Source organism: Phaethon aethereus (assembly GCF_964289735.1).
Source record: "Phaethon aethereus genome assembly, chromosome: 1".
Taxonomy (NCBI): domain Eukaryota; kingdom Metazoa; phylum Chordata; class Aves; order Phaethontiformes; family Phaethontidae; genus Phaethon; species Phaethon aethereus.
Genome location: NC_138575.1, coordinates 85,330,564 through 85,355,964, shown reverse-complemented (window position 1 = coordinate 85,355,964; position 25,401 = coordinate 85,330,564). Strand labels below are relative to the sequence as shown.

The 25,401-nt window shown below is 48.2% G+C and overlaps 1 protein-coding gene across 1 annotated transcript; it reads left to right on the top strand.

The window, feature by feature from the left end:
• Positions 1–16,538: 16,538 nt before the first annotated feature.
• Positions 16,539–25,066, top strand: SLC2A3 (solute carrier family 2 member 3; the record flags this gene model as incomplete). The annotated part of the gene is made up of 10 exons (XM_082014410.1): positions 16,539–16,757; positions 19,731–19,826; positions 21,183–21,343; positions 21,652–21,892; positions 22,054–22,216; positions 22,863–23,050; positions 23,430–23,534; positions 23,962–24,063; positions 24,326–24,529; positions 24,851–25,066. The coding sequence occupies exons 1-10, from the start codon at positions 16,743–16,745 to the stop codon at positions 25,064–25,066; spliced, it is 1,491 nt and encodes a 496-aa protein (XP_081870536.1). The 5' UTR covers positions 16,539–16,742.
• Positions 25,067–25,401: the final 335 nt, after the last annotated feature.

Here is a 25,401-nt window from a genome sequence, read left to right as displayed (position 1 = left end):
GGACAGCAAAGCCAAGGACCTTGCAGACCCTGTATCTGTCCAGGATCACTGGTCTCAGTTCCGTGCTGGCATGCTGGGTCTGTCGCTGCGACAGTGGGAGCCCCTTGGCAACACCTCTGCTCCAGCCTTTTGGAGGTGAGAGGGGGAGAAGGAGAACATAGGTGAGGGGAAAGGAAGTAAGGAACAAGTGAAAGGGCAAAGGAGAGGAGGTCCTAAAGGTCTGATCTTGGATTAGATCTGAGACCCATCAGTGCTGGAGTCTGGTTTACTGTCTCCAGTGCAGCCATATCCCGGTTCCCTTGGCCTTCTATTCACCAGGACAAGCAGTCCTGTTTGGTCAGTGCTCATGGCTGGACAGCAAACAGTGGCTTTCTTAGGGGGCAAGTATAAAGGGATCAGCTCCTCTATTCTTCAGAATGGGAGAAGCAGAGGGCTGCAAAGTCCTGCAGATGGCACAGCTAACGTGCTGACCCAGATGTAGCTCCTCCTTTTGTTGTGCTGCCTTTCACCTTCCTGTTTTCCTCAGCAAAGGGAAGTGAGGCAGGTAGCTGGAGATCGAACCAGCTCAGCTGAGGCTGGAAGCCTGGGGGGCACCAGTATCACAGTTTCCAGATCGGGAGGTGTTGCTCTGAGGAAAGTGCTTAGAAAGTGGGAGGTGATGTCATGTCAGGGAATTAGGAAGGCAGCTGAAGAAAATGTCATAGAGCAGGTGGTGAGGGCAAAGATTTCAAATGGTAACAGAGCTCCTCCATGAGGATTTCCTGGGTGCCTAACAGAGCAATGCTGCAGGCAGAGGGGGCCCCAAGGGAAACGGGCTTGTGGGAGAGGTGGTGTAAGGTAGGAATGACAGAGGTGGTATCTGGGGTGAGCAGACGCAGGCTTGTCTCTGTTGGATTGCTGTGTTTAGTCTCCATCCAGTTTTTCAGGTTGTAATAGTTTGTGTTCACACAATTTGTGCAGTGGGTGGGATAGGTGACAAACATTCTCCTGTTCTTTTTTGAAAGGGAGTTAAATTTATTGTCACTTAAACTGCTGTGGGTCCATCTTAATTTCACATTGATGGAGGTTGACAGATTCACAGTGGTGGGTCACAAAGTGGGGCAGCTCTGGTGAGGCTCCAAAGCTGCAGGGAAGGTGGGGATACAAGGAACACAGAGTCAGGGGAACACAATACTTGAATGCCATTGATTGCTGCCAGATGTTGCAGATTCTTTCTAGCTGGGGAAGAGCCAGAGTGAAGTTAGGGCAATTGTAAGATCCTCCCTGCCATGGATAAAATCCATATGTGCTCCATGAGTCCTACTCCCACTGCTTAACATGTCCCCAACTCTTGTGTATGTATGCGCTTGCTTCTATTCCGATTGTGCCTTCTTGCTTAAAGGATGGCAGAAAGGGGCACAGAAGGAACAGAAGAGGAGGGTAAGCTATTTCATTATGGAAACTTGCAGTGGAGCATACAGAATAGCTTATCTGCCTTACAAGTCAGCCTCAAATGGTAATTTGAAAGAGAAAATGTCCCTGTATCAGGGATTCTGCCTGCAGAGTTACTCTGCTGGGGTATGTCAGACACTCCTTGGTTTGGCTGGGAGTTGAAACATGACTGCCCACCAGCTGAGCATGTGATGGGAGGGAAAGCAGTGTGGAACTGGAAGGGCTGGTGTCTGCCAGTGAACGTGGGCACGGTTTATTGCCTGAGAGTCATGCGTGCTTGTCAACCACATCTCTCCCTGGATCTCTGCAGCCTTTTTGTACTAGAAAACAAGAGCACCCAAACTGACTTCCCTGCTGTCTTCTGGGCACCTTGAAAACTGACCAACGGAAGGGGCTGGGCAGGTTCAACATCCACACCTGCTGCCTGGCAGGAGGAGACAGCTGATCTCTGCAGAGCGTACTGAACTCATATAAACCTGCTTCAGCACAGCAGTTTACATCAGGTCCAGAAATTAGGCGATTAGAGAGCCAAAATTAGAGACAGAAAAAGATGTACGGTATTTGAGCATGTCATGTTGGTTCTCTGTAACTGGGGTCAAGGCAGGTCTTCACTGCACTACAAAGCACCAAGGTTTTGTTTAGCCTTTTGAAAGTCCCTGTGGGGAGAACAGGCCATAGGGATGAAAGAGTAGGTTGCATTTTTGGAATGTGTTCCTGTCTTTGACCAGGTTGTCTCCTACCAACAACAGTTTAGGAACAATGTCACAGTACTGAGCAGCTCTTATTCCTCTCAGCAAAAAGTAAGAATATGCTTGGGCTCCCATAAGTGGTCACGACAATACGTTCCTGTTGGGGGCAGCAATACCTGTGGGCTGTACCCCAGCTTCTTTTGGTGCATAACACCACCCAGTGAGTGGCTTTGATTTTCTTCCCAGTTTAGGGTGAGTGTCCTACTGGAACATCAGATTTCCAGTCATCTAAGCACAAAAATTTGGAGTGCAAATCTAAAGGTCATTTTCTTGTTTCTGGTCTGGGCTAGATGGACATAGTCTGACATGTGTAGGTTCCCCTGATCGATAGCATCGGCTGTGCACATTCCCAGAAGGCAAGTGAGGGTTTATGATCCGTAACTACACTTCCTTGCTTCCCAGAAAATTATTCTTTGGTGCCAGAGGCTTCAAGTATGTAAAGGAGTATGAAATCTAGGATGAACACGAACCGCATTGAAAATACAGCTTTATAGTGGCTCTGTTTAGCAGACCTAGCAGCCACCTGTGTCATGGTGTCTGCTTTTAGTCCAGAGGAAGATCATGGATTGCCTAGCTGGTGAAGCACTGGTCCGGGTCTCTGGATATTGGGTTTGGTTCATGGCTCCATCACAGATTTTTCTCTTGGGTCAAGCCACGTAATCACTACAGGCTGGGTTCCCATATTAGCAAAGTAAAGTTAATATTAATTTGTTTCCCTTATGCATGTAGGTGTTGAGATAAATCTTCAGGACATGGTTATCTCTTACTGTTTGTATACAGTGCTTTCTCTACAGTGTCATCCTGATTTAGGCTGGACTCTTTAGGCTAATTAGTCCTACTAATAATCCATCCCTAGCTGGCTCCAGGCTATGAAGATCATGTCATCAGTAGTTTAATTTGTTGGTTTCTGTAATATTCCAAGCTCTGCGGGGTAAACTCTGGAAGAATCGGGGGAGTGGCTGCCATGGGGAAATAATTCCAGATCTTACACTGAGCCTGTCACAGAATGGGATGGGATTCAGGGAAGCTTGGGTCTGCTATATGAACATCTGTTTGTCTCAGATAATGGCAACAGTGGTCAAACATGTATTTTACTACTACATTTCACCCCACAGTTTAAGGTGTTCCCAGAAATCTTGCATCAACACTTGATTAGGAATCAGTTGCAGATAAATATGTTATTTATGGAGTTTTGAGCTTCACTGCATTTTTAGGTCAGTTCAGGATTTAGGGTATCATGTGACTAGCACATTGTCCTCTCTGTCTCTGATCCAGTGATTCTTCTGAAAGGCTGAAGAATGTGTTATCTGATAAGCCTTTGGACCTGTTAAAGGTGGTTTGGCTCAGGGTCCCAAATTCCCAGAGAAACCTGAACTCTTGGCATAGGTTAGGCTGAAAGGTTGTGGTGCCCTGTGCCTTTTTTTACACAAAGAGCTGCACAGAGCCTGCACCTAACAACAGGGATAATGCAGGAGATATTTCTTGACCAAGAGAAACTTTGAAGACCTGAAAATTACTGAGTTGCTGAAGTAGTGGGCTTTCAACCAAAAAAAAATCCTTCTGTGGGCAGTGGAGGAATCATGCACATGTTCTGTCCCCATTGCTGTGCTACACTAATTGCTTCACACAAAAATGCTGCAAGAACATCCTTCCCTGACACTGTCATGCAACTTGTACCCAGTTACTTTCTGAAAGTCAGGAATATTGCCTACTAGAAAGAGATATGCTTCTATATCAGCTGTCTGTGTTTCTACTTCTACTTTTCTTAATTTTTATTATGTTCTTGACCTTTTCCAAATATATTTCTTTTGCACAGCTATTCCTTTCTTACCTTGCCTTAACCAGCATCTTATTTTTCTCTCACTTTTTTCCACTGTCCTTCATTTTCTGTTATACAGATATTTTCTTCCCTTATCTTTTGCTTCAATTCTTCTTCATCCCTTTTTCCATTTTTCTGTCTCAGTCACTGTGCTACCACAAGAAGATCTAGAAAAATAGATGAGAGTTAAAGCTGGAGAAAAGAACTGCTACAATGGCGGTAGTGACAGGACACTGGCTGAGTTAAGAAGCAGGTCTAAACAGGCTGTACCCCATCACCACCTATGCACACAACATCCTCCCTTGAGAGAGGTTCCCAGGCCCACATCAATGTCTATTGTAATTCACCCACCCTTTGTTCAGCTGGTTGTTCTACAAACAGGTAGTGGAGTGCTTGTTACTTAAGACATACTTCAATACAGGGGCTTATGAATCTGAAGGGGGATACAGGCAGCATTTAAGCAACTACACCTAAAAAACATGTTCCCCAAAAAACACACGTGGTGGCTGTCATATACTGGAGGCAAATTTCTGTCATTGCTTTATTTCTGAAAATACTGTTTGCATCCCTACTGGATCAGACACAACATGAAATGCAGTGGTGATTAGTGTGTTCTTGTAAAAAAGCCTCCTTGGGAAGCCTTTCTCATCATTGGAGGCAACTGGAGTGGTGGAGGTCCTAAGAAGTTAGTGATTGCAAATTCTGGGTTGGGCAGTGGGACACATCGCCATATAAAGAATAATTAAGGATGCACTGGGTATGAGGCACGGGGCAGCCTGATTCCTACCTTACCTGGCATAGGTATGGAGAGCAGGTGATCTTGACTTCTAGTCTTTGCTCCAGTCATTTTTTCACCATGAGCATGTTTGCATTTATTAGGCAGAGCATATGGATATTTTTAAGGGCTATCACAGGTAGTTATGAGACCTAATCAGGGGTTCAAAGCAGCATGGTGTGTAGGTTTGTCCTCCAACAGCAACTTGTGGATCCATGAACACCATGTCTAGGAACACAGAAAACGGGTCCCTTAATGGAGAAGCTGAACACAGGTCTCATGTTCTGGGGTTTTGCGCTAACCATAGAGCTACTCTGTCAATGGAGAGAAAGAGCAAGTTCTTCAGTAGCTGCTTTTTTAGAAGTAAAGAGAGGGGTGAGTGCAGATTCAGAAGGGCACAGGTTGCAGGTCCCTTCTGAAAGGAGACACCTCCCAGCAGTGCTGCATACAGCAACGTAGCCTGGAGAGTGCTGGGCTTTACAGCTTTCCTCTGTGCCGTTTTGCATTACAGCTTCCCTGGGTGCTGGCTTTTTGAAGCTGTAGTAGCAATATTCATCCCTCCTTCCGGGCTCTTGGTTTCCATTTAAGGGACTGAGAAAGTGCTTTTGCTGCAGTGCTCAGCATTGTGGCATCTCAGTCTGGGAGCTACTTTTAGTCTCTCTTTGTCATGAGTTCTGCATTTGAAAAAGGCTCTTTCCTCCTTTCAGTGGGGTGCTGTGAAAAATCAAGGCTGTGAGGTGTCCAGATCCTACGGTGCTGCAGAAGTGGTGTATATGCATACGTGCCTTATGGGGGGGGCGGGGCTACAGTTAGCAACATATTTTGAAGCACTTAACATATTGTTCTGCGATCCCCTGAAGATTGAGGATCTGGCAAGATACTGCTCTGTTCTGTGTCTAGTTTCAACTGGCTGTACCAGAAGCAGCAATAACCCAACAGTCCTTCAGCTGGCAACATTTGGCTCAAAGGCACAGTCCCTGACATCACACCTAAATTCCTGTGCTAAGTCTCACACAGCCAAGTCCACTTTGGTTTTGGCATTTCTTTTATTTCTACCCCCTAAATTCTCCTACTGTATTTCTGACTGGAGGGTACGTGGATGTCTTGACGGAAGGTGCCTGCTTCTTGCTCTTCTCTGTTACATCTGTCCCTTCACTCTCTCCATTGCCAAGGAGATGCAGAGGATGTCTGTCAGACTGACTGCTGTGAGGTATTCACTTCTTTAGAAATTCAACTGCTTGGGGATTGCAGGGCTGAGATATGCACATATGCATGTGTGAGAGTGCAGGCTTAGGTGGGTCAGAAGCGAGGATTAATGGGAGGGACTCCGTGGTATACTCTGGGAAGGCAAAACCAAGGAGCCTCGTTGCAGCCTAGAGGAACACACGAGCAGCGTGCAGGACCAAGGGGCCTCTGCAGAGCAGCTGAGCACAGGGACAATGACACTGAATATGCTCCAGCTGTCTAAAAAAGCAGCAATCGCTCACCATATCAGGATCCTTCAATCCTCATGTTTCTGAGGCTTCCACATGTGTACTGGCTGTCTCTGCCAAAAAGCCTGCTTTACCTGGCCTCCCTCCCTCCCGCCTGGCACTGGCGCAGCTGGTAGCAGGACGGCTGCACTCACCCTGCGTGCTGAGGACGTGAGAGGTAGCACGAGGATGCAGCCCAACTCCCTCCAGCCACCTCCTGTCTCCCAAAAGGCTGATGGCACTAATCAAGGACAGAGAAGGGCAGCTGCCCACCCCCACTCATGCTTTTAACCCTGTGGTGACCATAGCATCCTTTCCCAAGGGACTTTGGGACAGAAGTGAGGGAAGTACAGCTGCAGAGGCTGGGAGAGGAATGGGGAGGCACAGGCAGTGAAAAATGATGAGGAAAGGAGTGATGAGAGGAAGGGTGGCTGGGGAAAGGAGGAGCCACTGATGAGTAGCAGGGTGAAGAGGCAATACATGTCAAGGGGGGAGTGTACAGAAAGATGTACATTGCTTGAAAACAGACACAGCAACAGGGAAAAAGGACAGAGGGAGAAACCACAAAGGGATGGAAGAAGACTTGAAGAAAGAGAAAGAAGGGAAAAAGAAGAGAGATGGCCTGACAGGGAGAAGGCACGAATACAGGAGGTGCCAAGAGCTGGCTAGAGGAGGGTTATATGACATGCCGAAATGAAGGCACCCAGCCAGTGGGCACAAACATGACATCTGGCCCTGCTTAGGGTAGAGTTTTGTAGAAGGGGAACTACTGATGTTTAAAAATGCTGCTTAGTGGGGAGAAGACCACTGGCTGAAGAGACCAGGTTTAAAGACTGGATGGATCCCTCGGTCTTTCCCTGTGTGTTGTTTCCCTTCTGTATGTCCCCTCGTTAGCACTCTTCTAGCTCTGTCAGTAGCCAAGGTTAATGGACTGGCCAGCATGTAGTCCTTGCACTATGGCTTCTTGCAATCCTAAACCTGCCATCTCATTTCTTTAGTTTAATTTCTGAGCTGCGGAATGGCCAGCTCTACTTATCTGTGTCATCAGCCGAGGAATCTACACTCTTCCTCATGCATCCGGTCTCTGCTTTCCCAGGTCTGTTTCCCCATACTCACATTGTTTGCAGAGCAATAACAGACTTGGCAGGAGAGCTAATTCAGGAGTATAATCTCTTTCAAACAAAGTGCACCTTGTTCCCACCTGGTCAATTAAACTGGAACAAATCTGTGCAGAAGCACTGACCTGAGGCCAAGCACTTTCCCTCCTGGAAAGATGTGTGATGGCTTCCCCTGTGAACACCACCTCAGCCCTACCTGGAGCTGTGGGATGGATGGCTCATCCCCACTGTCCACTGCCTGTCTGCTCAGGCAGACCACAGCAGGGCTGGAGCCAACTGTGATGGTTGTATTCTGTGCAATACATACCTGTACAATTCGCCCAAGTCCCTTGAAGGAATGACTCCAAGAGTGAAGCCCCTGCTGGAAAAAAGTGGCATAGGTGCTTTATGAAGCTGTTGCTATCATAGACCAAAAGCCACAGAGCAGTGCTGAGCCTTGCTTCCTCCCAGCTGTCCCACAATGTGTGTTATCTCTGGGGAACTCAGATCTGAAGATATTTACACCATCTCTGCCTCTAAGCCTATTCTTGAAGGAGTCCATGACCTCTCAGCAGCTGGCCTGTTCCTTGCTGAGAAACAGGGCCACAGTGAGAGCTGTTTTGGAGCAAGCAAAATATTTTGGGGGGAGGACTCTCAATGGGGTAATGTGGCTTGGAAGGAGAGAGTCATTCAGCCAGGACTGTGACCGCCTCCAGTTTCCAAAGCTTTCTCTGGGAGATGCCTGGGACAGGACAGAGCAGCCGCAGCTCCTGTGCGATTCCCACAGCAACCTCTGCCGGGAGTTGCACTGGAGAGTACCAAGGGCTGCTCCTTACACGTAAGTGTAAAGCAAAGGGTAGCTGTGCAGAACAGCAGCTGGTGATGTAAAATATTAAAAGTATTGCCTTTCACACCTTGTTGGAAAAGTACAGATTTCTTTTGAGGATTTGGTCGGTAGTGTTACGTTCCTTAATGCTTTCAAAAAACCTCTTCTCTCTACTGTTCAAGCACTCTCTTTCTCTGGGTTTTCGCTGCAGAGAGTGATATTTTTTGCACAACAAAATACTAAGAAAAAACACTCCATTATCTACAGAAGTTACTGTGTAGGATTTTATTTTGCTTTTATTTTTGTTAATGTGAATGCTAATATGAATGTGAAAGTTAATGTTTGGTTTTGGACAAACTGTGCCCAGTAGAAATAAACAATAAAACTATAGGCTTTCAGATAGGGAACAGGTGAATACTAGTACACAGAAATGCATTCACATAAACAAATAAAGTAGATGCATGAATGCAAGCAAGCACAGATATGCAAACACAAAAATACAGCTATTTTATATACATCCATACGAACACATGCGTATGTATGTACCTTTGTATGTACAAAGTAGCATGTATGCAAATATCTTTAGATATTTAAATGTATTCTCAGAAATAAAAGCTTGTGCATATATATATGGACATAAAGTAATACATGGGCACACATTTTAATATTATTAATGCAGGCACTGGTAATCTCAGAGATGCTAGTATTTGTACAGGCGTGCAATAGGCACACATTACATATCTGTTTATGTGTAAGAACATAAAGTTACTCAGGTATGAACATTTTATATAGAAATGCAAGAGTAATACAGGCCCTGATGGATCCTCTACCTGCCCACAGAAGCACACCTGAGCAGCTGTGTACGCAGCATCCTTGCACAGCTAGGCTAGCCGAATGTAACCACTCTAGTTTTCAAAAAGATGAGGAGGGCCACAGGCAAGCAGATACACGTGTGTGTAGGAGTGGAAGTGAGCCGTGAAAGGGTCCCTCCCTCCTGGGGGAGGACGAAGGGTGTGTGGAGCACCCAGAGGGAGCAATGCAAGAGCCGGAGGGGTTTGCGTGGGCAGGGCGGCATCACTGTAAGGTGAGAAAGGGAGGCTGGGGAGGAGGCAGAGAGCATTAGTCAGGAAATGCGTGGTCTTCGCCCCAAAAAAGTCTGTATAAAATGAGGAGGCAGCTTAGGGGTGACGCCCATCCTGGCTTGCTGGCACCCCGTTTCCAAGGGGGAGCGGGGCAGAACTGCCGGGATGGGATGATGAGGCTGCATGCCGGGAGCCCTCCTGCCCCTTTCTGCAGCTGACGCTGCTGGCAACGCAGAGCGGGACTGGCTGCATAAGGCAGCTCTTCCTAACGATGTGTTTAATCTCGTGCTTCCTTGTCTGCTCCACCTGGATCTCAGCACAGGAGCAGCGTGTGGTGTTTTGGAGCACTCTTCACATCGCTCTCTTTCTCATCCTCCGCGGGCCGGTCCTTGTGCTCCTTGCTGCTGAGCAGCCGGTGTGGGGTGCTGTACCTGGAGCGGGGAGAGGGAAGCACTGCCACAGGGCAGCTCAGAGCTTCCCCCGCTGGGAGAGGACTGGTAAACCCTGTGCGCTAGGCTGGCTTAGCCGTTGTTGGCCCGGGAGGTGAAACAAGCCCACATAGGGAGAGGCTCGGATCCTGCAGCCTGAGTGTTTCTAGCTCAACAGCAGCTAATTTTAGATTACAACAGCGAGGGGAGCGGAGATGGGTCAGCCAGGGGCTGTGATTTCTTTCCTGTGAATCCTGCTGCTGTAATCGCGTGTGATCTCAGTGAGCCATTTTCACAGTCTCTGCTCCCTCCCCCACCCCAGGCTACAACCCTTCACGCCATTACTAGGGAACTAGTGTGATTTGGGCCGGGTACCTGGGAGCAGAACACGGCTTCGTGAGAAATGCCTCCAGAAGTGGAGTTTGTGAATCCACAGCGCTGCTTGTGTCAGTGTGTTTCTGTGTCTGAGCTGCTACGTATGTCATATGTATGTCTGAGCCGGTTCGACTCCGCATGCTGTACGAGTGTGCGCTGGCTGTGCGCGTAGTTTTGCCACTTGCTAATGCTGGGGTGTGAGCAGCATGCCTAAATGGGGACATGAGATAAGGTAGCTTACTCTGGTGAGACACCTCCGCCCCATGCCACGGCGTGCGGGCCCAGACTGGCTCCATGTGCCAGCAGGCAGCACGCCCCGGCACCTATCGCACGGGTGCTGGATTGACCAGGCTAGGCATAAAATGCTGCTGTGAGGAAGCCTGTGCTTTCTGATCGGTATCTGTGCGACTGAAACACTGCAGTGGGCTAGGCAGCTAGAGAACACTAGTCTAGCTGAATTCGTCAAACTTCCCATCATCCTTTCGTTGGGCTGGCGTGGTGCCCTGCACGTGCCAAAGAGGGATTCTTTTCATGTCTTCCAGAGAAAATGTGTGTCCTCTCCTTAAAAAATAACATTTTTCCAGCCGAATGTAGTATTTTCTCGAGAAAAATGAAGTAAAGATTAGTTTTGTGAATACTCATCCCTAAAAAACAACCTGCTCCTTATGGATGTGCCGGTCACCCCTCAGGAAAAGGAGAGAAGGGTCATCTGAGATCTCAGCTGAATGGCAACCCTAATTCCCTCTATCCCATGCCTTCTGTTCCTCTCCAGGCCTCTTCATGAACCGACCCCCAGCGCAACCACTCTCCTGAACCAGGTGTATCTTCCTATTGCTATGCTGCTGCTCAGGACTTTGCTAGGAAATTCTCTTTGTAATTTTACTCCTTGGTACAATTTTTTTTCTCTACTTATGTTGATGGTTCTGAATTGAACTTCAGTAGCCAGGTTGTTTTCTCTCATTGCCCTTCAAATTCAGTTTCTAGCTCAGGGTGAAGAAAACCACCATGAGATGCAGTGGCCGATACATTAAAAAAACCTCACCACAGATAATTTGGCCAAAGCGTCTCGCTCCTCCTCTTGCAGCCTCTTGCCAGCTGACCCCTGAGCTCCCAACACAGCTCTGCTGGTGCCTCCACCTCCCCAGCTGCTGCAGCATCCCAGTCCAGGACTGGAATGTGGGCTTTGGGGCAATTTTGGATGTAGTTCACCTGTTGCCTGTATGTTCCAGAGAAAAGGAGGCAGAAACTGAGAGAGATCATAAGGACAGTTGCTTATGGTAACAATATATTTACAGCATTCTCTGTGAGTCATATGCACGTACCTCATTATTGCTATTCTCAGATGTGGACCAATGTTAGAATAAAACAAGATAAATAGAGAGCACAAGAAAAAGGCAAATGCACAGATATAAAGCTCCTCTCTTTGCTAGAAAGCCGGTTTCCCAGGCAACATCAATCAGAAAAAAATAGGCTTGTGGCCTAGGTGCTGGGCAGGAGTCTTTTTCCAATCAGAGCAAAAGAAGAGGACAAGGCCCGAGGTATTACAGACAGTGGGACTAGGGAACCTTAGATGACTTTCTGGGGCTTGTCACGTCTCTTGCATAGCACTAAGATAGGTACAGGAAACAGAATTTTCAATATGACGCTACTGCTCGTGGTTTACTCTCCAGCGTGTTGGTTTCTGCAGAACTATTCTTTTTTTTTTTTTTTGATTTAACAAATGTTACTTCCCCTTTGCAAGTGATTGTTAAAGTACTAAAAACTTTTGACTCCTGTGATTTGGTTAATCAACTAGGCTCATTAGGAAAGTTTTCAAAGACATTAGCTACAACCTACATTTCACCATGGTGGAGGGCAGATGTTAAAGGCAACTTTGGTTTAATGCCATGATCTCTCCAGTGCTGTGTCTGTACTCTCATAGCTGGGTAATTCTGCAATTGCCTCCTGTGCCTCTCTCTGTGTTGTGTTCATCTTTTCTATCTGTCCACCTGTAATCCCTTTTCCTCTGGTACTTTGCTCCTGCCTTTTCCTTCCTTTTCTCTTTTATCCCTCTGCCTTGCCCTTCTAATCTGTTTTAGTGCTTTCTTTCTTTGCCTCATTATGCCTTTTCTTTTCTTTTTGTTTTTGCCTTCTGTCTCTCCATTGGTTCTCTTCTCACTCTCTTAACCTCCTCCTGTCTATGGGCCAACCTACTCCCCACCCATTATCTTGTTTCTCTCTTTTATCTTTCCTCCTTTTTCCCACTGCTTTGCAGCTCCTCTCAACAATGGAAGTTACTCATTGGCTTGTGGGAGAAGCATCTGGCCTGTGCTGGCTCTCATTCTCTTCCCTTTGTTCTGAATGCTCTTTTGTTATAAACACAACAAACAGAAAAGCACAAAATCATCTCTCAAGGCAAACACTGCGTAATAATCCTCCTTGTCCCTGCTCCTCTTATCGCTGAAGAATTTGTTCTCCAGGCAAAATAATAAGAAACATAAAAAAATATTCACTAAACTTGGAGGGGAAAGAGAGAGACTGGAAAGAACTTCATGGTATGGGGCAGCACCACCAAACTGAAAGCTGGGCAGATATGACAAAGCAGCTAGTGTAAGGTGAAATATAGCTTGCCAGGGGCTCGGACAGCAAAGTTGATCAGTGTGTTGATCAGTCCCTGTTGATAAATCTCTGTTCCCATTAGGTTGTGGAGGCATGGGCAAGATAAAAAATTCTATAGTGTTTTTTAGCACCCAGTTTCTTGTGCCTGCTCCCCATTTGTCCCTTGAGCCAAGGCCTTGTGTATGTGAACTGTGTTTACTAGAGAACTATACCTGTTGGAGCTCCACTGATGTTCTCAAAAAGCCACAGTAAGGTGTTTCTGTGGGGTCACTTGCCAGCTCCAGCCTCTGGGATAAATTAAGATAAGAACAGGCTTGCCCGTTTTTGGGGCCCTTGCTTAATGCTAAATAGTCATTCTCTGATTAAAATAGCTTTCCTCTGAAAATATAAGTTCCCTGGAAATTAAACATTAGTTGGCATGCACTAGTTCAGACATGCAAGTGTTCTCGAAGCTAAAAAGAAAAAAACATGTTAAGCAAAAGATGAGCCTTTCCCAATGCCCAGAGCTCCTTGGTTAGGATCCTGGTGTTTAACGTAGGGCAGCCAGCATCAAGTTCTACCTGGGGCCAGTTCTGCCTGGCCCTTCCCTTAGAAATTTTATGTCTGGCTGGCCACTGGCAATTTGCAATGGGCCTCTATCCTAGTGCACTTAATGCACTTTGCATAACACCCGAGTATTGTACTCACAAAAAGACTAGGTGGATAGTTTTAGTTGGTGCAGTATCAGATAGCTCTGCTAAGCAGGTGTTAAGGTACTTCCCCCAACTGCTCATCTTCAGAAGAATTATCTGTGATGTGGGAGGTAGGTGTGTGTCCTAGGACAGAAACAAAACTGATATTTAGGAGGAACAGGCTGTGATGCAAACTTCAGATTTAAATATTTGAGTACCAGCAGATGAATTCACACTTGGGCAAAACTAACTGAAATGGGAGGGTAGGGTATTTTCCCCACATTCCTTAGGGAAATTTGGGTTTCAATGATGCATTTTGAGCTTGTGTCTCTTTCTTACTGCTGTTTACTCCACCAGCTCTGTAAAGATAAGGAAGTGCCACCCACTGTGGCAGTGTTCTGCATCATGTGTTAGAGATTTAATTTTCAGCTAAAGTCTTATTGCTTCTAAGTTGGACTGGTAGCTACGTATGTATTTAATCTAATCTTGAAGTTTGGATTGCTCAGCACTTACAACAGAGTCATGTGGGTCAAGAATAAACTAGGAATGAGGCCATTTCAGAAGAATGCTTTTGCAGCCTGAAGATTGCCTCTGAAATTTGGATGAGCTTAGAGCCTCCCCAAATATGGCAACTTCCCACACTAACCAGTAAACGATTATTTCCAGAGCTAATGCCAGGGTTTGAGACAGCTGGGTGATCAGATTCAAGGTGGAGTTTGCTATGCTTGCAAACAAATGGAAAATAAGCTAGGAAAAAGAAAAATAAATGTGAGCCAAGATTAGTCAAACAAAGAGTGTTAGGGAATTAGAGCCAGATCTGGCAGCCTGATAGAGGCAAGGCTGCCACAGCTCCTTGCTCCCAGGTTTAGCCAGTAGCAAGGCTGAGCATGTATTCCCTGTAGGCACATGCATAAAAACACACATGTACACCACACATATACATGGCTGCTACAGGGATCTACACAGACACACAGAGCATTTACACAAACATGAACACCACCAATGGCTTCATCGTGTTCCCCTCCCAGACTGGGCAGGATAGAGGTCCAATAGTGGGGAATATACATACATATATACATGTGTATAAAGTGGATCCTTCTGGGAGCTGAGCTCAGTCAGTCTGCCCCCAGATGGTCCCAGTCTCTCCAGTTGCTGGCACCTGGGCATGAGACCCCAAGGCTGCAGCCCCACTCCTGTTGCTGTTACAGACCCCATCACTCACACACACACACACAAGCACATGTGTGTCCCTCCAGTAGCCAACCTGCCATGGCCTTGCCTTAGAGACACAGACACTAGTGGTTCTCACTCCTACAAGCCCCCAGACCCTACGGTCTCTCCAGCAGCTGGCTGGAACTGTCCAAGTCCCTCTGATACGCAACTCCTCCCTTACAGACAGCCCCTGGCTCCCGGGCCAATTCACCTGCTTGCCAGCTGGTCTGGCTGGATCTTCACTGGTGTTCACACCCTCACCTGCACGCCCAAACTCGCTGCACCATGGGCATACGGCATGGTGTGACCTGGCACTCAGACCCCCATACACAGCACCGCCAAACAGAGAGTACCTCACGCAGGAAAGGAGTTAGAAATAGAATTTAATAACAAGATAGGACAGTCTGTGCTGACAAAGTGCGGGGCATGGCTGGAGAAGTGTGCTGGCCAGCCAACAGTTCACATGCAACTCTCCCTTTTTTCCCCTCAACCCAGTCTTTCCCCACTTTGATTCCTCCCCTAAACATCCCATACTAAGTCCTGTGCAATCCCAAAATGCTCTTCCCCCACATCCTCTCATGTGCTTGTGTGTGTGTGTGTATGTGTATGAGTGATGGAGTCTGTACCGGCAACAGGAGTGGGGCTGCAGCCTTGGGGTCTCATCCTGCCCCTGTAGGCAGCACCCTCCCTCTCCCTAGTCTGAAGGGTGCTCCAGCCGTCGGCTCTTCGTGATGGGTTTCACACCGGGACAAAAGCGCTGATGGCTCCCGGGGACGGCCCGAGAGGGGCGGGCGCAGGCAGGGTGTCCCTTCCCCTGGGCTGCCACCGGCCATTGTGCCCCTGTGCCCCCCTGGGCGTGTGGAAATGGGGCCTTTGATGTGCTGATGGCTCCTGTGATGGGCCTGGGAGTAGCTGGGGCAGGGTGTCATTTGGGGTCCTCCTCCTGCCATTGTCCTCTGCGCTCCTTTGTGGGCGTGCAGGCGAGCTCTTATCACCCGTGAAGGGAGCGACGGAAATTCTTACCTATTTGACCTGTTAATTTGCAGTTATGTGTGGCCAGGTGACCATGCCAAACAATCAGCAGAAGTGAAATTAAGATGCGATCGTTCCAGTTCCCCAGAATCTGGTGACGAAAGTGATGGCTGGTCCCAAGATGATTTGTCCTAACAACGAAAAACATCCTAAATCAGTTTTCTCCCCCCCTCCCCCCGCCCCCAGTCCCAGCTCTGAGCTGTTGCCTTTTTCTGGAGTCAAAATGCTCACCAGATTAATTCAGTGAAGACTTTTATTGACAGTGGTTTTGCCTGAGATTTAAAGCACAGCTCTTTGTTACTCTTCTGGAAGAGTTTGGCAACTGTTTCACGTGAAGGATGGACAGCAAATAAATAGGAAGCACAGCAACACAGTTTGGCTGAAAGGGTACAAGTTTGGGACTAAATGCAGCTGCAGGGCCACAACTCAGGCTTTGCCCCCGTAGATCCTAGCTTTGTAGGAAAAATATACTTGACGCACAAAATAATATGAAACAATCAAACAACCCCCCAAACTGTTGTCCAGAACTGTGCCTCGTCCACAGCTTCAGGAGGTGCGGAGAGCATCCACAGAGCACAGCGTTTGACGGCAGGCTGCTGCCCGTGCTTTTTGTGCAGCTGTCTCTGCGCTCATGGCTGCCTGCCTCGCTGGTTTAACTACAGGATTGGAAACAGCTTTGTGCCTCGCAGCTCCCTTCCCGCAAGCCACCATATTCTGTCGTTAGCGAACATTGGCGTGGCACCACAAGCGTGGTAAATACGCCTCCTCCGCGCTTGTGGCATCTCCCAAGCGCCCGGTCCGGAGCTCGGCCGGCCGCCTGCCCCTGCTCGCCGCGCACCATGGCGGCCCGCCTGCTCAGCACGCACGCTGCCGGAAGGCCCGCTGATGTCAGTTTTAAGTCAGAAAGTGGTGTGAGCTCGGAGGACTGTTTTGGTGTGGGCTTTTTTTTTTCTTCTTGTAATTGCGGGATGCCGGGGAGCTCCTCCCCGGCCCCGCCCACCAGCCCTCTCCCGTAGCAGAGGCCATAAATGCGCGGGCTTAGCGGGGAGCAGGCGTGCGCTCGCGCGGGGCTCGAGGCGGTCGCAGTGCGTGGGCGGGGAGCGAAGCCGCCGCCTCGCGGGTTCCGTTAGGTGGGGGAGCGGCAGCCGTTGGTCGCCAGCCGTTCGCCGCCGACGATGGATGCCAAAAAGGTAAGGAGGAGGCGCGGATTCCTTCCTCCTCCGCGCCCCTGCGGCACCGCCGCGGCCGGTGCGAGCTGGTGGTCGGCGGGCAGCCGCCGCTCGGGTCTCCGGGTACTTCGGCGGGGGGCGGGGGATGTGGTCGCGACTGGCGGGTGGTCGGGATTTATCGCCGCCTCGTTGTCCACTGCCGCCGGCTGTCTGTTGGTCTAGTGAGGATGGATGCGGCCGTGCTGCCGGCAGGCCGCCGCTGCGGCCCTTTAGCGGGTGACTCGGGAAAAGCCCCGTCTGCGGGGAAGGGGGGGGCGGCACAGACACTGTTTGGGAGGGCTTGTTGGAGATCGCAAGATTGATTTGTTTGCGTGCGTGTGGTCTGGTGATCCACATGATGCTATCCGTATTTTATTGATCACGAGGTTTGTTTTGCTGGCAGGGCAGCGCTCGTTTGTCCCAGGGTTCGTGATGCTAAAAGGGGGATTACTCTTAAAGGCATTTTTATGGTGGTGGTGCTTTTAAATGTCAAGAAGAAAACAAAGCATAGCCTTTTCCCCCTTTCTTCTTTGGAGAGCGGGGAGACAGATTATTGTAGTTCCTCTGCAGCTACGGGTGAGGCGTGCACCAGTGGAGTGAGCTAATGACTGCGTGTGTTTGAATGCATCGAAGGAGAAAAGCAGGGAGGCATGAGGAAAGAGTGGGTATCCAGCTGAACCCGGTGCAGGTTGCCAGGGGATTACAGTTACATAGGAACAAGCAGAATCGGGGCAGCTTGGGGTCATCACCGCCATATTGATGGGAGATACGGGTAGTGTGAGAAGATGAGGCAGAGGAAAGGAGAGCATCTGGTCAAGGTCGCATAGAGGAGGGCTGGGAGTCCGTTTGTAGCTGGGTTCAACAAGTTGTACTGCTCTTGAGCTTCTGTGAGGGGGGCTAGTGAGAAGCACCTCCTAGATAATAAACGCTCCTGATGCCTGTGGTTGGAGGGAGGAGTGGTGGTTTGAATTCCTTGCTGGTGTATAGACCTCAGCCTTGAGGATGGGTGGGTGTAGCTGTACTATTTCTGAGCTCCCTGTTTGCCTTTTGGGAAGTGAGGCACTTCCAGCAGTAATAAATGATCCACACATTAAATCCTGGTCTGTCTCAATGGAGACAGGCCATGTGATGTCTAGGTGGTAGGAGACTGGGTAGGAGATGAATAGCAGGCAACAGCCAGGGGAAGGGAGTATGAAAGAGAGTAGAAGAACTAACCTCTTTGTAGCTTGCATACCATGTAGCCACAAAGCAGGTACACTATGGTCCCTGCTGCACTCAGAAGAAAAAGGCTAACTGTGACCACTGCAAGCCATGACAAAGCAGAGGCCCAGGGAAAGGTGTTCTTGTATTGACTCACTGTGTTGAAATGTGGAGAGCTGGGTTTGTCCTCAGCTTTGCTATACCTGCTGACTAGGGATGACCTGGTCTGGAGTCCTAGAAGTGCTTAGATGTCTTAATGCCCTTTTACAGGCATCCAGGTGCTTTGAAAGAGCTGTGTCCTTGTGACTCCGTGCCAAACTTTCTTGTGACAAAAATGAGGGGAGTGGTGGCAGGGACAAGGTGGCCTAGACCATGTAAGGTGTGTTCAGGTGTGAACACTACCTCTAGAGTCATCTGCCCCCTGCAAGAGAAAGACCTTGTCCCCTTTGTCTCCATCACTCACCATGGCAGCAAGAGACATTTACATGATGTAGGTGGGGGAAACAATGCCTGAGAGTAATTTCCTCGGTTTCTGTTTACTGGGGCCTAACTGGTAGATGTGTGAGGGTTGTGCAGGCCGGAAGAGCCTACATGCTTGGCTTGAAAGGTTGATAAAGGTGGTATGAGCACTAGTAGAAGGTTATTGGCAAAAATTTTAGACAGCCTTGGGAGCCACTGCTGCTGGAGCTGAGCCGGAAAGTGAGAAACTGGAAGAACTGACAGTAGGCCCCGTGGAGTACTTTCCTCTCCTCTGCTAGCCTTGGGACAATAATTGGAAACCTTGGAAAAGGGACTGTTAATATTTTTGAAAAACTTCCAATCCCTCCTGAGACAGAAACATGATCTTTCCAAATTGTGCCAACTCAAGCACTGGCTGTCTAAGTGCCAACTCCTGAGTCACCTGCTCCCCCATGCCTCCCTAACACAGCTGGCTTAAATGCCACAAGCTTTAAAAAGGCAGAAAAAGTCAGATGCTTGTCACTGATACTTAAATTACTCAGTCTGTGGGATGTCTGAGGTTGGGTCTTCAAGCCCTGAATGCTCTGAGGGCTCAGCAGTTTTTAATAAATAGACATTCACATATACTGAAATTCGAGGGGCTGTGCTTCATTTAAAATACCAAGTGTTGCTACAGCTTCAAGAAAAATAAACGGGAAGGTTGGCAGCACTGCTGCTGCCTCTGTGAAGCAGGCTGCTGTGCCAAGTGCCCTGGGGCAGGGTTGGGAAGCTCTAGCCTGGGAAAAGCAGGCCTGTTGCTGAAGAGTGCATGTTTTAACTGTTAGGAGTGACTGCCAGTATAGCTCATGGGCAGATCTGAGACTCCATTTATGGGAATTTGTCAGTTGGCACCAGGAAGAGTTAGACCCTTGTTTCATGACATGCCAGAGATCAGCAAAAGCTTTTCTGTAAAGCAGATCAACCCAAAATAACAGCCACTAATGCAGCCAGTGTATTCATTACTAATGAGCTGAGAATAGTTGATGAAGGTCAGGAGATAATAAAGGGGAGGTCCTGACAGGCCCTTCTACTTCTAGTCAGAGAAGTCTTTCATGATGTACAGTTGCATCTCCCTTTCCAGGGTCTCTGTTACTGGTACCCACCCTTCCTGGATAAAAGCCCATTCCCTGCCCTTGGCACACTTGCACAATTGCACCTATGAGCTGCAGCTGCTGTTTATGCTGAAGAGAAACTTGGGTTGTGTAGAAAGCATGAGTAACCAAATTAACTAAATAAATGTTTGCTCTCTTTCCACAGAAAATCACAGCACCCCTTATCTATGCTGTTTCCATTGCTGCCATTGGATCTCTCCAGTTTGGGTACAACACTGGTGTCATCAATGCTCCTGAGAAGGTGAGAGGGCAAATGAGTTGGGGAGATGGTATGAGGGAGGTGCTGATGGGAAAACAAATGTGTAGAAAGGAGAGGAGCTGTCTCCCACACAGATAATAATTCTGTTCTGGTTTATGAAGTCAAGATGACATTCAAAAACCCCCCTCTCAACTACAACAATGGACAGGAAGGGCAAAGTTTTGGGGAGGAGAGAGAGCGAGCAGAGAGGTTAAGTCTCTTAAGGAGTGCAGAGGGGGCAAGAGGGCTCCAGCTGCCATTTCCTGGTAGGTCTATATTTGGTGCCTGGAGGAATGTGAGCCGCTTCATTTTTGAGTCAGAATAAACTAGCCATGGCAGAAGGAATGTGGAGAGCAGTGTGCAGAAAACAGTTGAGGGTTGGTAGGGATTACAGCTGCTCCAGTTTAGTTTATCTCAGGGACCATCTCAGGCTTCTTTATTTTGTTTGTTCATTCCTTGTGTTAAGTATAGATTCAGTGCTTGTAAAAGGTTTGTGACTGGGGCACTCTGACCAAATCATCTCATGACTGTAGGCTAAGAAAGAAGAGAAGAGATGAAGAAAATGAGAAATGTGGTTTTCTTGTAACTATAAGATGGTTCCCCTCTCTCAGGAACTGAGTCACCAATACCACATCCACCCTGTCTCCGGGAAAAGATGTCACATCAGTGGGGGGTGGGGTGGGGGGTGTGTGTGTGTGTCCCCTCCCTAGCTAATGTCCTGCTGCCATCTGCTGGGGGCAGACATTCTGAGGCTGTGTCCCCCTCAGCCTTTGCAGAAATTTCCTCATTATCTAAGAGGATGCCTCAGAAATTAGCAACACAGCCCTGTCACATCCCCATGGGACAACGAAGGATTGTTTCACGTATTGCTGCAGTTTTTCAGGCTTACCTCAGTGAAACATTTTGTGTCTCTTAACTGTTTCCATCCCAGAAAGCCCACTCCTGCTGCCAGAGTTATGATATTGCCAAAAATGTTCCCTTCCATTCTCTGGTCATGTCTTCTTGCTCTGTCTCATGCCTCCTCCCAAGCACCACCAGTGACTCACATGATCCATAAGCAATCAGAAGATAAGCTTGTTTTCCTTAATAAACACTGGCCTACCTCTCTATATTCAGTGAAGCAATCTCTCCCTCATCATACTGCTACTAGTCTACTGAATACTCAATGAAAGTTCCTCTTTCTGTACTCTCATTTTCCCCTTGTATGACTTGTTGCTGCCTACTGAATTTTTAGGGTCTATACTGGCTTCTTGCCTCCTTGATACCAGAAGGAAAACCTCAAAAGTACTCTTCCCTCTCTCCAGTGCAAAATGTCTCCCACTGGATTGTAACTTTTTCCTCACCTGGTTTCTCTTGCAGATCATACAGAGGTTCTTCAACAGAACCCTGTCAGAACGGAACAGGGAGGTTGTCTCCCCAGAGCTCCTCACCTCTCTGTGGTCCCTTTCTGTGGCAATCTTCTCGGTAGGAGGTATGATCGGCTCATTCTCAGTTAGCCTGTTTGTCAACAGATTTGGCAGGTAAGTTGGGAAGAGGGATAAGTTCCCTAATCCAAACCATTAGGAAATTTTTCCCTTCTACAATGGAGTGTTGGGAGGAAGAGGGCAGAGGTGAGAGGAAGGGAGGAGGAGGCTGGAGGGGAAGGAAGACTGTATGGGCTGCAAAAAGAAAGAAAGGGTTGCAGGCCAAGGCAGGAGCTGAATGGGAATTACTCTGTTTTCCTTCCACCCTTGAGATGGGGGATCATGGGTAGGTTTACCCCCTCTCCCAATGATTTTCCCACTGTATTGGCAGTTTAAGCTCAGTCTTGACATCTTTACCCTGGCAGGAGGAACTCCATGCTACTGGTGAACGTCTTGGCCTTTGCTGGTGGCACTCTCATGGCCTTATCTAAGATGGCAAAGGCAGTGGAGATGCTGATTATTGGCCGCTTCATTATTGGCCTCTTCTGTGGTCTCTGCACTGGCTTTGTGCCCATGTACATCAGTGAGGTCTCACCTACCAGCCTCCGTGGAGCCTTTGGCACCCTCAACCAGCTGGGCATTGTTGTGGGCATCCTGGTGGCCCAGGTAGGCTTGACACAACCTGATTCTGCTACCAGGGGAAAGGGGACTGAGGGAGGACGAGGTGGGCCACACTTGCCGTCAGGTGCAGCATGTGGTCCTGCCATACTCACTAGTGTGGGAGTGAGGAATTGGGGTATTTGAATCATTGTATTTCTTTGGTGTAGATCTTTGGCCTGGAAAGAATCATGGGGACTGAAGCACTTTGGCCACTGCTTTTGGGGTTCACAGTGATCCCAGCAATCCTGCAGTGTGTGGCTCTTCTTTTCTGCCCTGAGAGTCCCCGTTTCCTATTGATCAACAAGATGGAGGAAGAGAAAGCACAAGCAGGTAAGAACTCATCTCTGAAGCGGCAGGACTGTATTCTGGCTCCCAGCCTGCACTGAAGTTGAGTGGGAGGCCAGGACTGACTCTAGAGACTGTGGTGGCTCAGGGTGTGACTCCCAGAGGGCATCAGGCCCTCCCTCCCATCATTTAGGTCACACCAGTGCCAGGCAGTGTGAGAAACCTGGCATCCCAACAGAGGCCTCAGGTTGGGATTAAGATGTGAGGAGTGGCACCTGGCCTGGTGGGGTGTAGCAGGTCCAGCTGTTGCAGCTCTGTCAGCTCCCCCTGAAAGGCAGGAAATAGGCTGACATTTAACAAGGGACTTGGACGGTGTTTACCTTTCCTACTACAGAGGGCTGGAGTTGGGTCTGGCAAGCAAGTGAACAGAATTAGGGATCAAATGTAAGTTACATGAGATCAAGCAACATAAGCAGAACCTAGGCCTGTTTTCCATGCTCATCACAGCACCCTGACATCTGCATTGAAAAGATGAGCAAGACTGCATGTAGAGGCTTGGTCTTTCCCATGCAACAGGCCCAAACACTGACTGGCAGGTGATCCAGCCTTCCCAGTGTGCCCTCCCTGAAATAGCAGGGTGCGGGGAGGGAACCTACTGTCTGTGTGTTCTTTTTTTGATTCCTCCCTCCAGTTCTCCAGAAGCTTCGTGGTACACAAGATGTGTCTCAAGACATCCTGGAGATGAAAGAAGAGAGTGCTAAAATGTCCCAGGAAAAGAAAGCAACTGTGCCAGAGCTCTTCCGTTCTCCAAACTACCGTCAAGCCATTATCATTGCCATCATGCTGCAGCTCTCCCAACAGCTCTCAGGCATCAATGCTGTGAGTTATCTTCCTGTCCCATCTGCTGGGCCTCCCATATCTCTGGCTGCACTCGCAGTTGCCACTAATGTTGAAAGAACTGTGCTTCCAAAAACCTCTTTGTTCCTTGACTGGAAGTCACTGTTTTGTGATACTGCAGAGATTGCTGAGATGGAAGGTGGAGATTATATTGGCTTTCACTTTTCCCACGCACACCTTGGCAAGACATTGCAGCCTTGCCTCAAGTGAATGAACACTGACCGGAAGCATGCTGTTTTTATACTGTTGAGTGCTTCTTGGAAACTACTTGTTGGGCCTGCAAGCCATTAGGCAATGAACGAAGGACATGCTCTCAAATGCTGGAATCATGACTGTGTCCAACTTTTGCTTCTCTTCCCAGGTATTCTATTATTCTACAGGGATTTTTGAAAGAGCTGGTATCACACAGCCTGTGTATGCCACTATTGGAGCTGGTGTGGTAAACACTGTCTTCACTGTTGTGTCGGTAAGTGGAAGAGGGCCTTATGGTGAGAGGTAACTTGTCTGCTTGGGCTTTTTGGGACATGTGACTGAAGACAAGTAGCCAGGCTGTGGCAAAGCATTGGGCTAGGCAGTGGCCTATAAGAGCAAGGGAAAAAAATGCATTGAAAGCATTGAGGGAGGAGAGGAGGGGGGGAAAAAAGGGGTATTGTTATCCTTTTGGAAGAAAGGGAAGGTGGAAAAGCAGTGCATGGGGGAAAAGAGTGAGAGAAGGCAGTAGCAAGAACCAGAGATGAAAAACTTGTGCCAAGGATGGAGCAGCCTGCACTGAGATAAACAGTGGCACTGAGGGTTACAGGGATAAAAGAAAAAGGTGCAGGGCACACTAAGCAAGGGAGCCTCTTGCTGCCGAAGTCACAGATTTTTTTTTTTTTCTTCTGCCATGTTTCCAGCTGTTCCTGGTGGAGCGTGCAGGGCGCAGAACCCTCCATTTAGTTGGTTTGGGCGGCATGGCTGTGTGTGCTGTTCTTATGACAGTCGCCTTAGCTCTAAAGGTGAGTAATTAGTGTTCTTGTCCAGGCTGACCCTGGCAGGGGATCTATAAGTTTGTACATCTGCCTTGCCCTGCAATTCTGACCTGTAGGGAGGTACAGCTGGGGCTAGACCTGAGTGCACAGGTGGAGAGCGCAGCTTCCTAACTCCGGAAACTGCCACAGTGTTCACAGTGCAGTGGAGAAAGTTGTGACACTGGAGATGGCATTGTGCTGTGCCGTATTTGCCTCCATTTGCAGCTGACCATGTGTTGTTCCCTTGCAGGATGTTGTGGAGTGGATCAGATACATCAGCATTGTTGCCACTTTTGGCTTTGTGGCTCTTTTTGAGATTGGCCCTGGCCCTATCCCCTGGTTCATTGTAGCAGAACTCTTCAGCCAAGGCCCACGGCCTGCAGCCATGGCAGTGGCTGGTTGTTCCAACTGGACTTCTAATTTCTTGGTGGGAATGCTCTTCCCCTATGCAGAGGTAAGGACCCAGTTTGCAAAGCACTGTGAGAGTGCTGCAGCATTGGAATAGTTGTCAAGAGTGGTTGTAGAATCTCCACCCTTGGAGACTTCAAAACATGACTGTATGACCCTTAACCTGATCTCTCCTTGAAGTTGTCCCTGCTTTGAGGGAACAACTTTTTGTCCCTTTTTTAATTTCATTTTAAAGTGCTGTGAGAAAGTAAAAAAGGGCATTGTTGAAAAAACATCTTAGAATTTTGACCTGTCAACAGCAAATGACTTTGGATTAAGGTTTATGAGCTTTTCAAATTAAAACCTCCTGCTTTTGTCCTCCCTGCAGAAACTATGTGGCTCCTATGTCTTCCTCATCTTCCTTGTTTTCCTGGTCATCTTCTTTGTCTTCACGTTCTTCAAAGTGCCGGAGACCAAGGGCAGGACTTTTGAAGACATCTCCAGGGGCTTTGAAGGACGGGCAGAAGCCAGCTCCACATCGCCTGTAGAGAAGAACCCCATGGTGGAGCTGAACAGCATACAACCTGACAAAGAAGCTGCCTAAGATTTATGATACACCCTTCTTCGACTCTTACCATTGCTTAAAGAGTCATTAAAGGAATGAGCAAAGAAAATCATGAGAACTGGGACATTTTTTCCTCCCTCAGTTGCTGCTATTTTATTCTTTGCACCCACATACTTGCCCATTCTGCCAGGCTTACCAGCATTAAACAAATCTGATATGGGTGATCCCACTTTAAGTACTGGAAGGCACCTGACACTTGCAAAAATAATCTCATCTTCCCTGTCACAAACATCAGGAGAACAGAGAAGAGCTGGCAATATTTTTGCTTTTCTCACCTATAATTGCTATTTGGGGTTAACTTATGCACGCAGTGA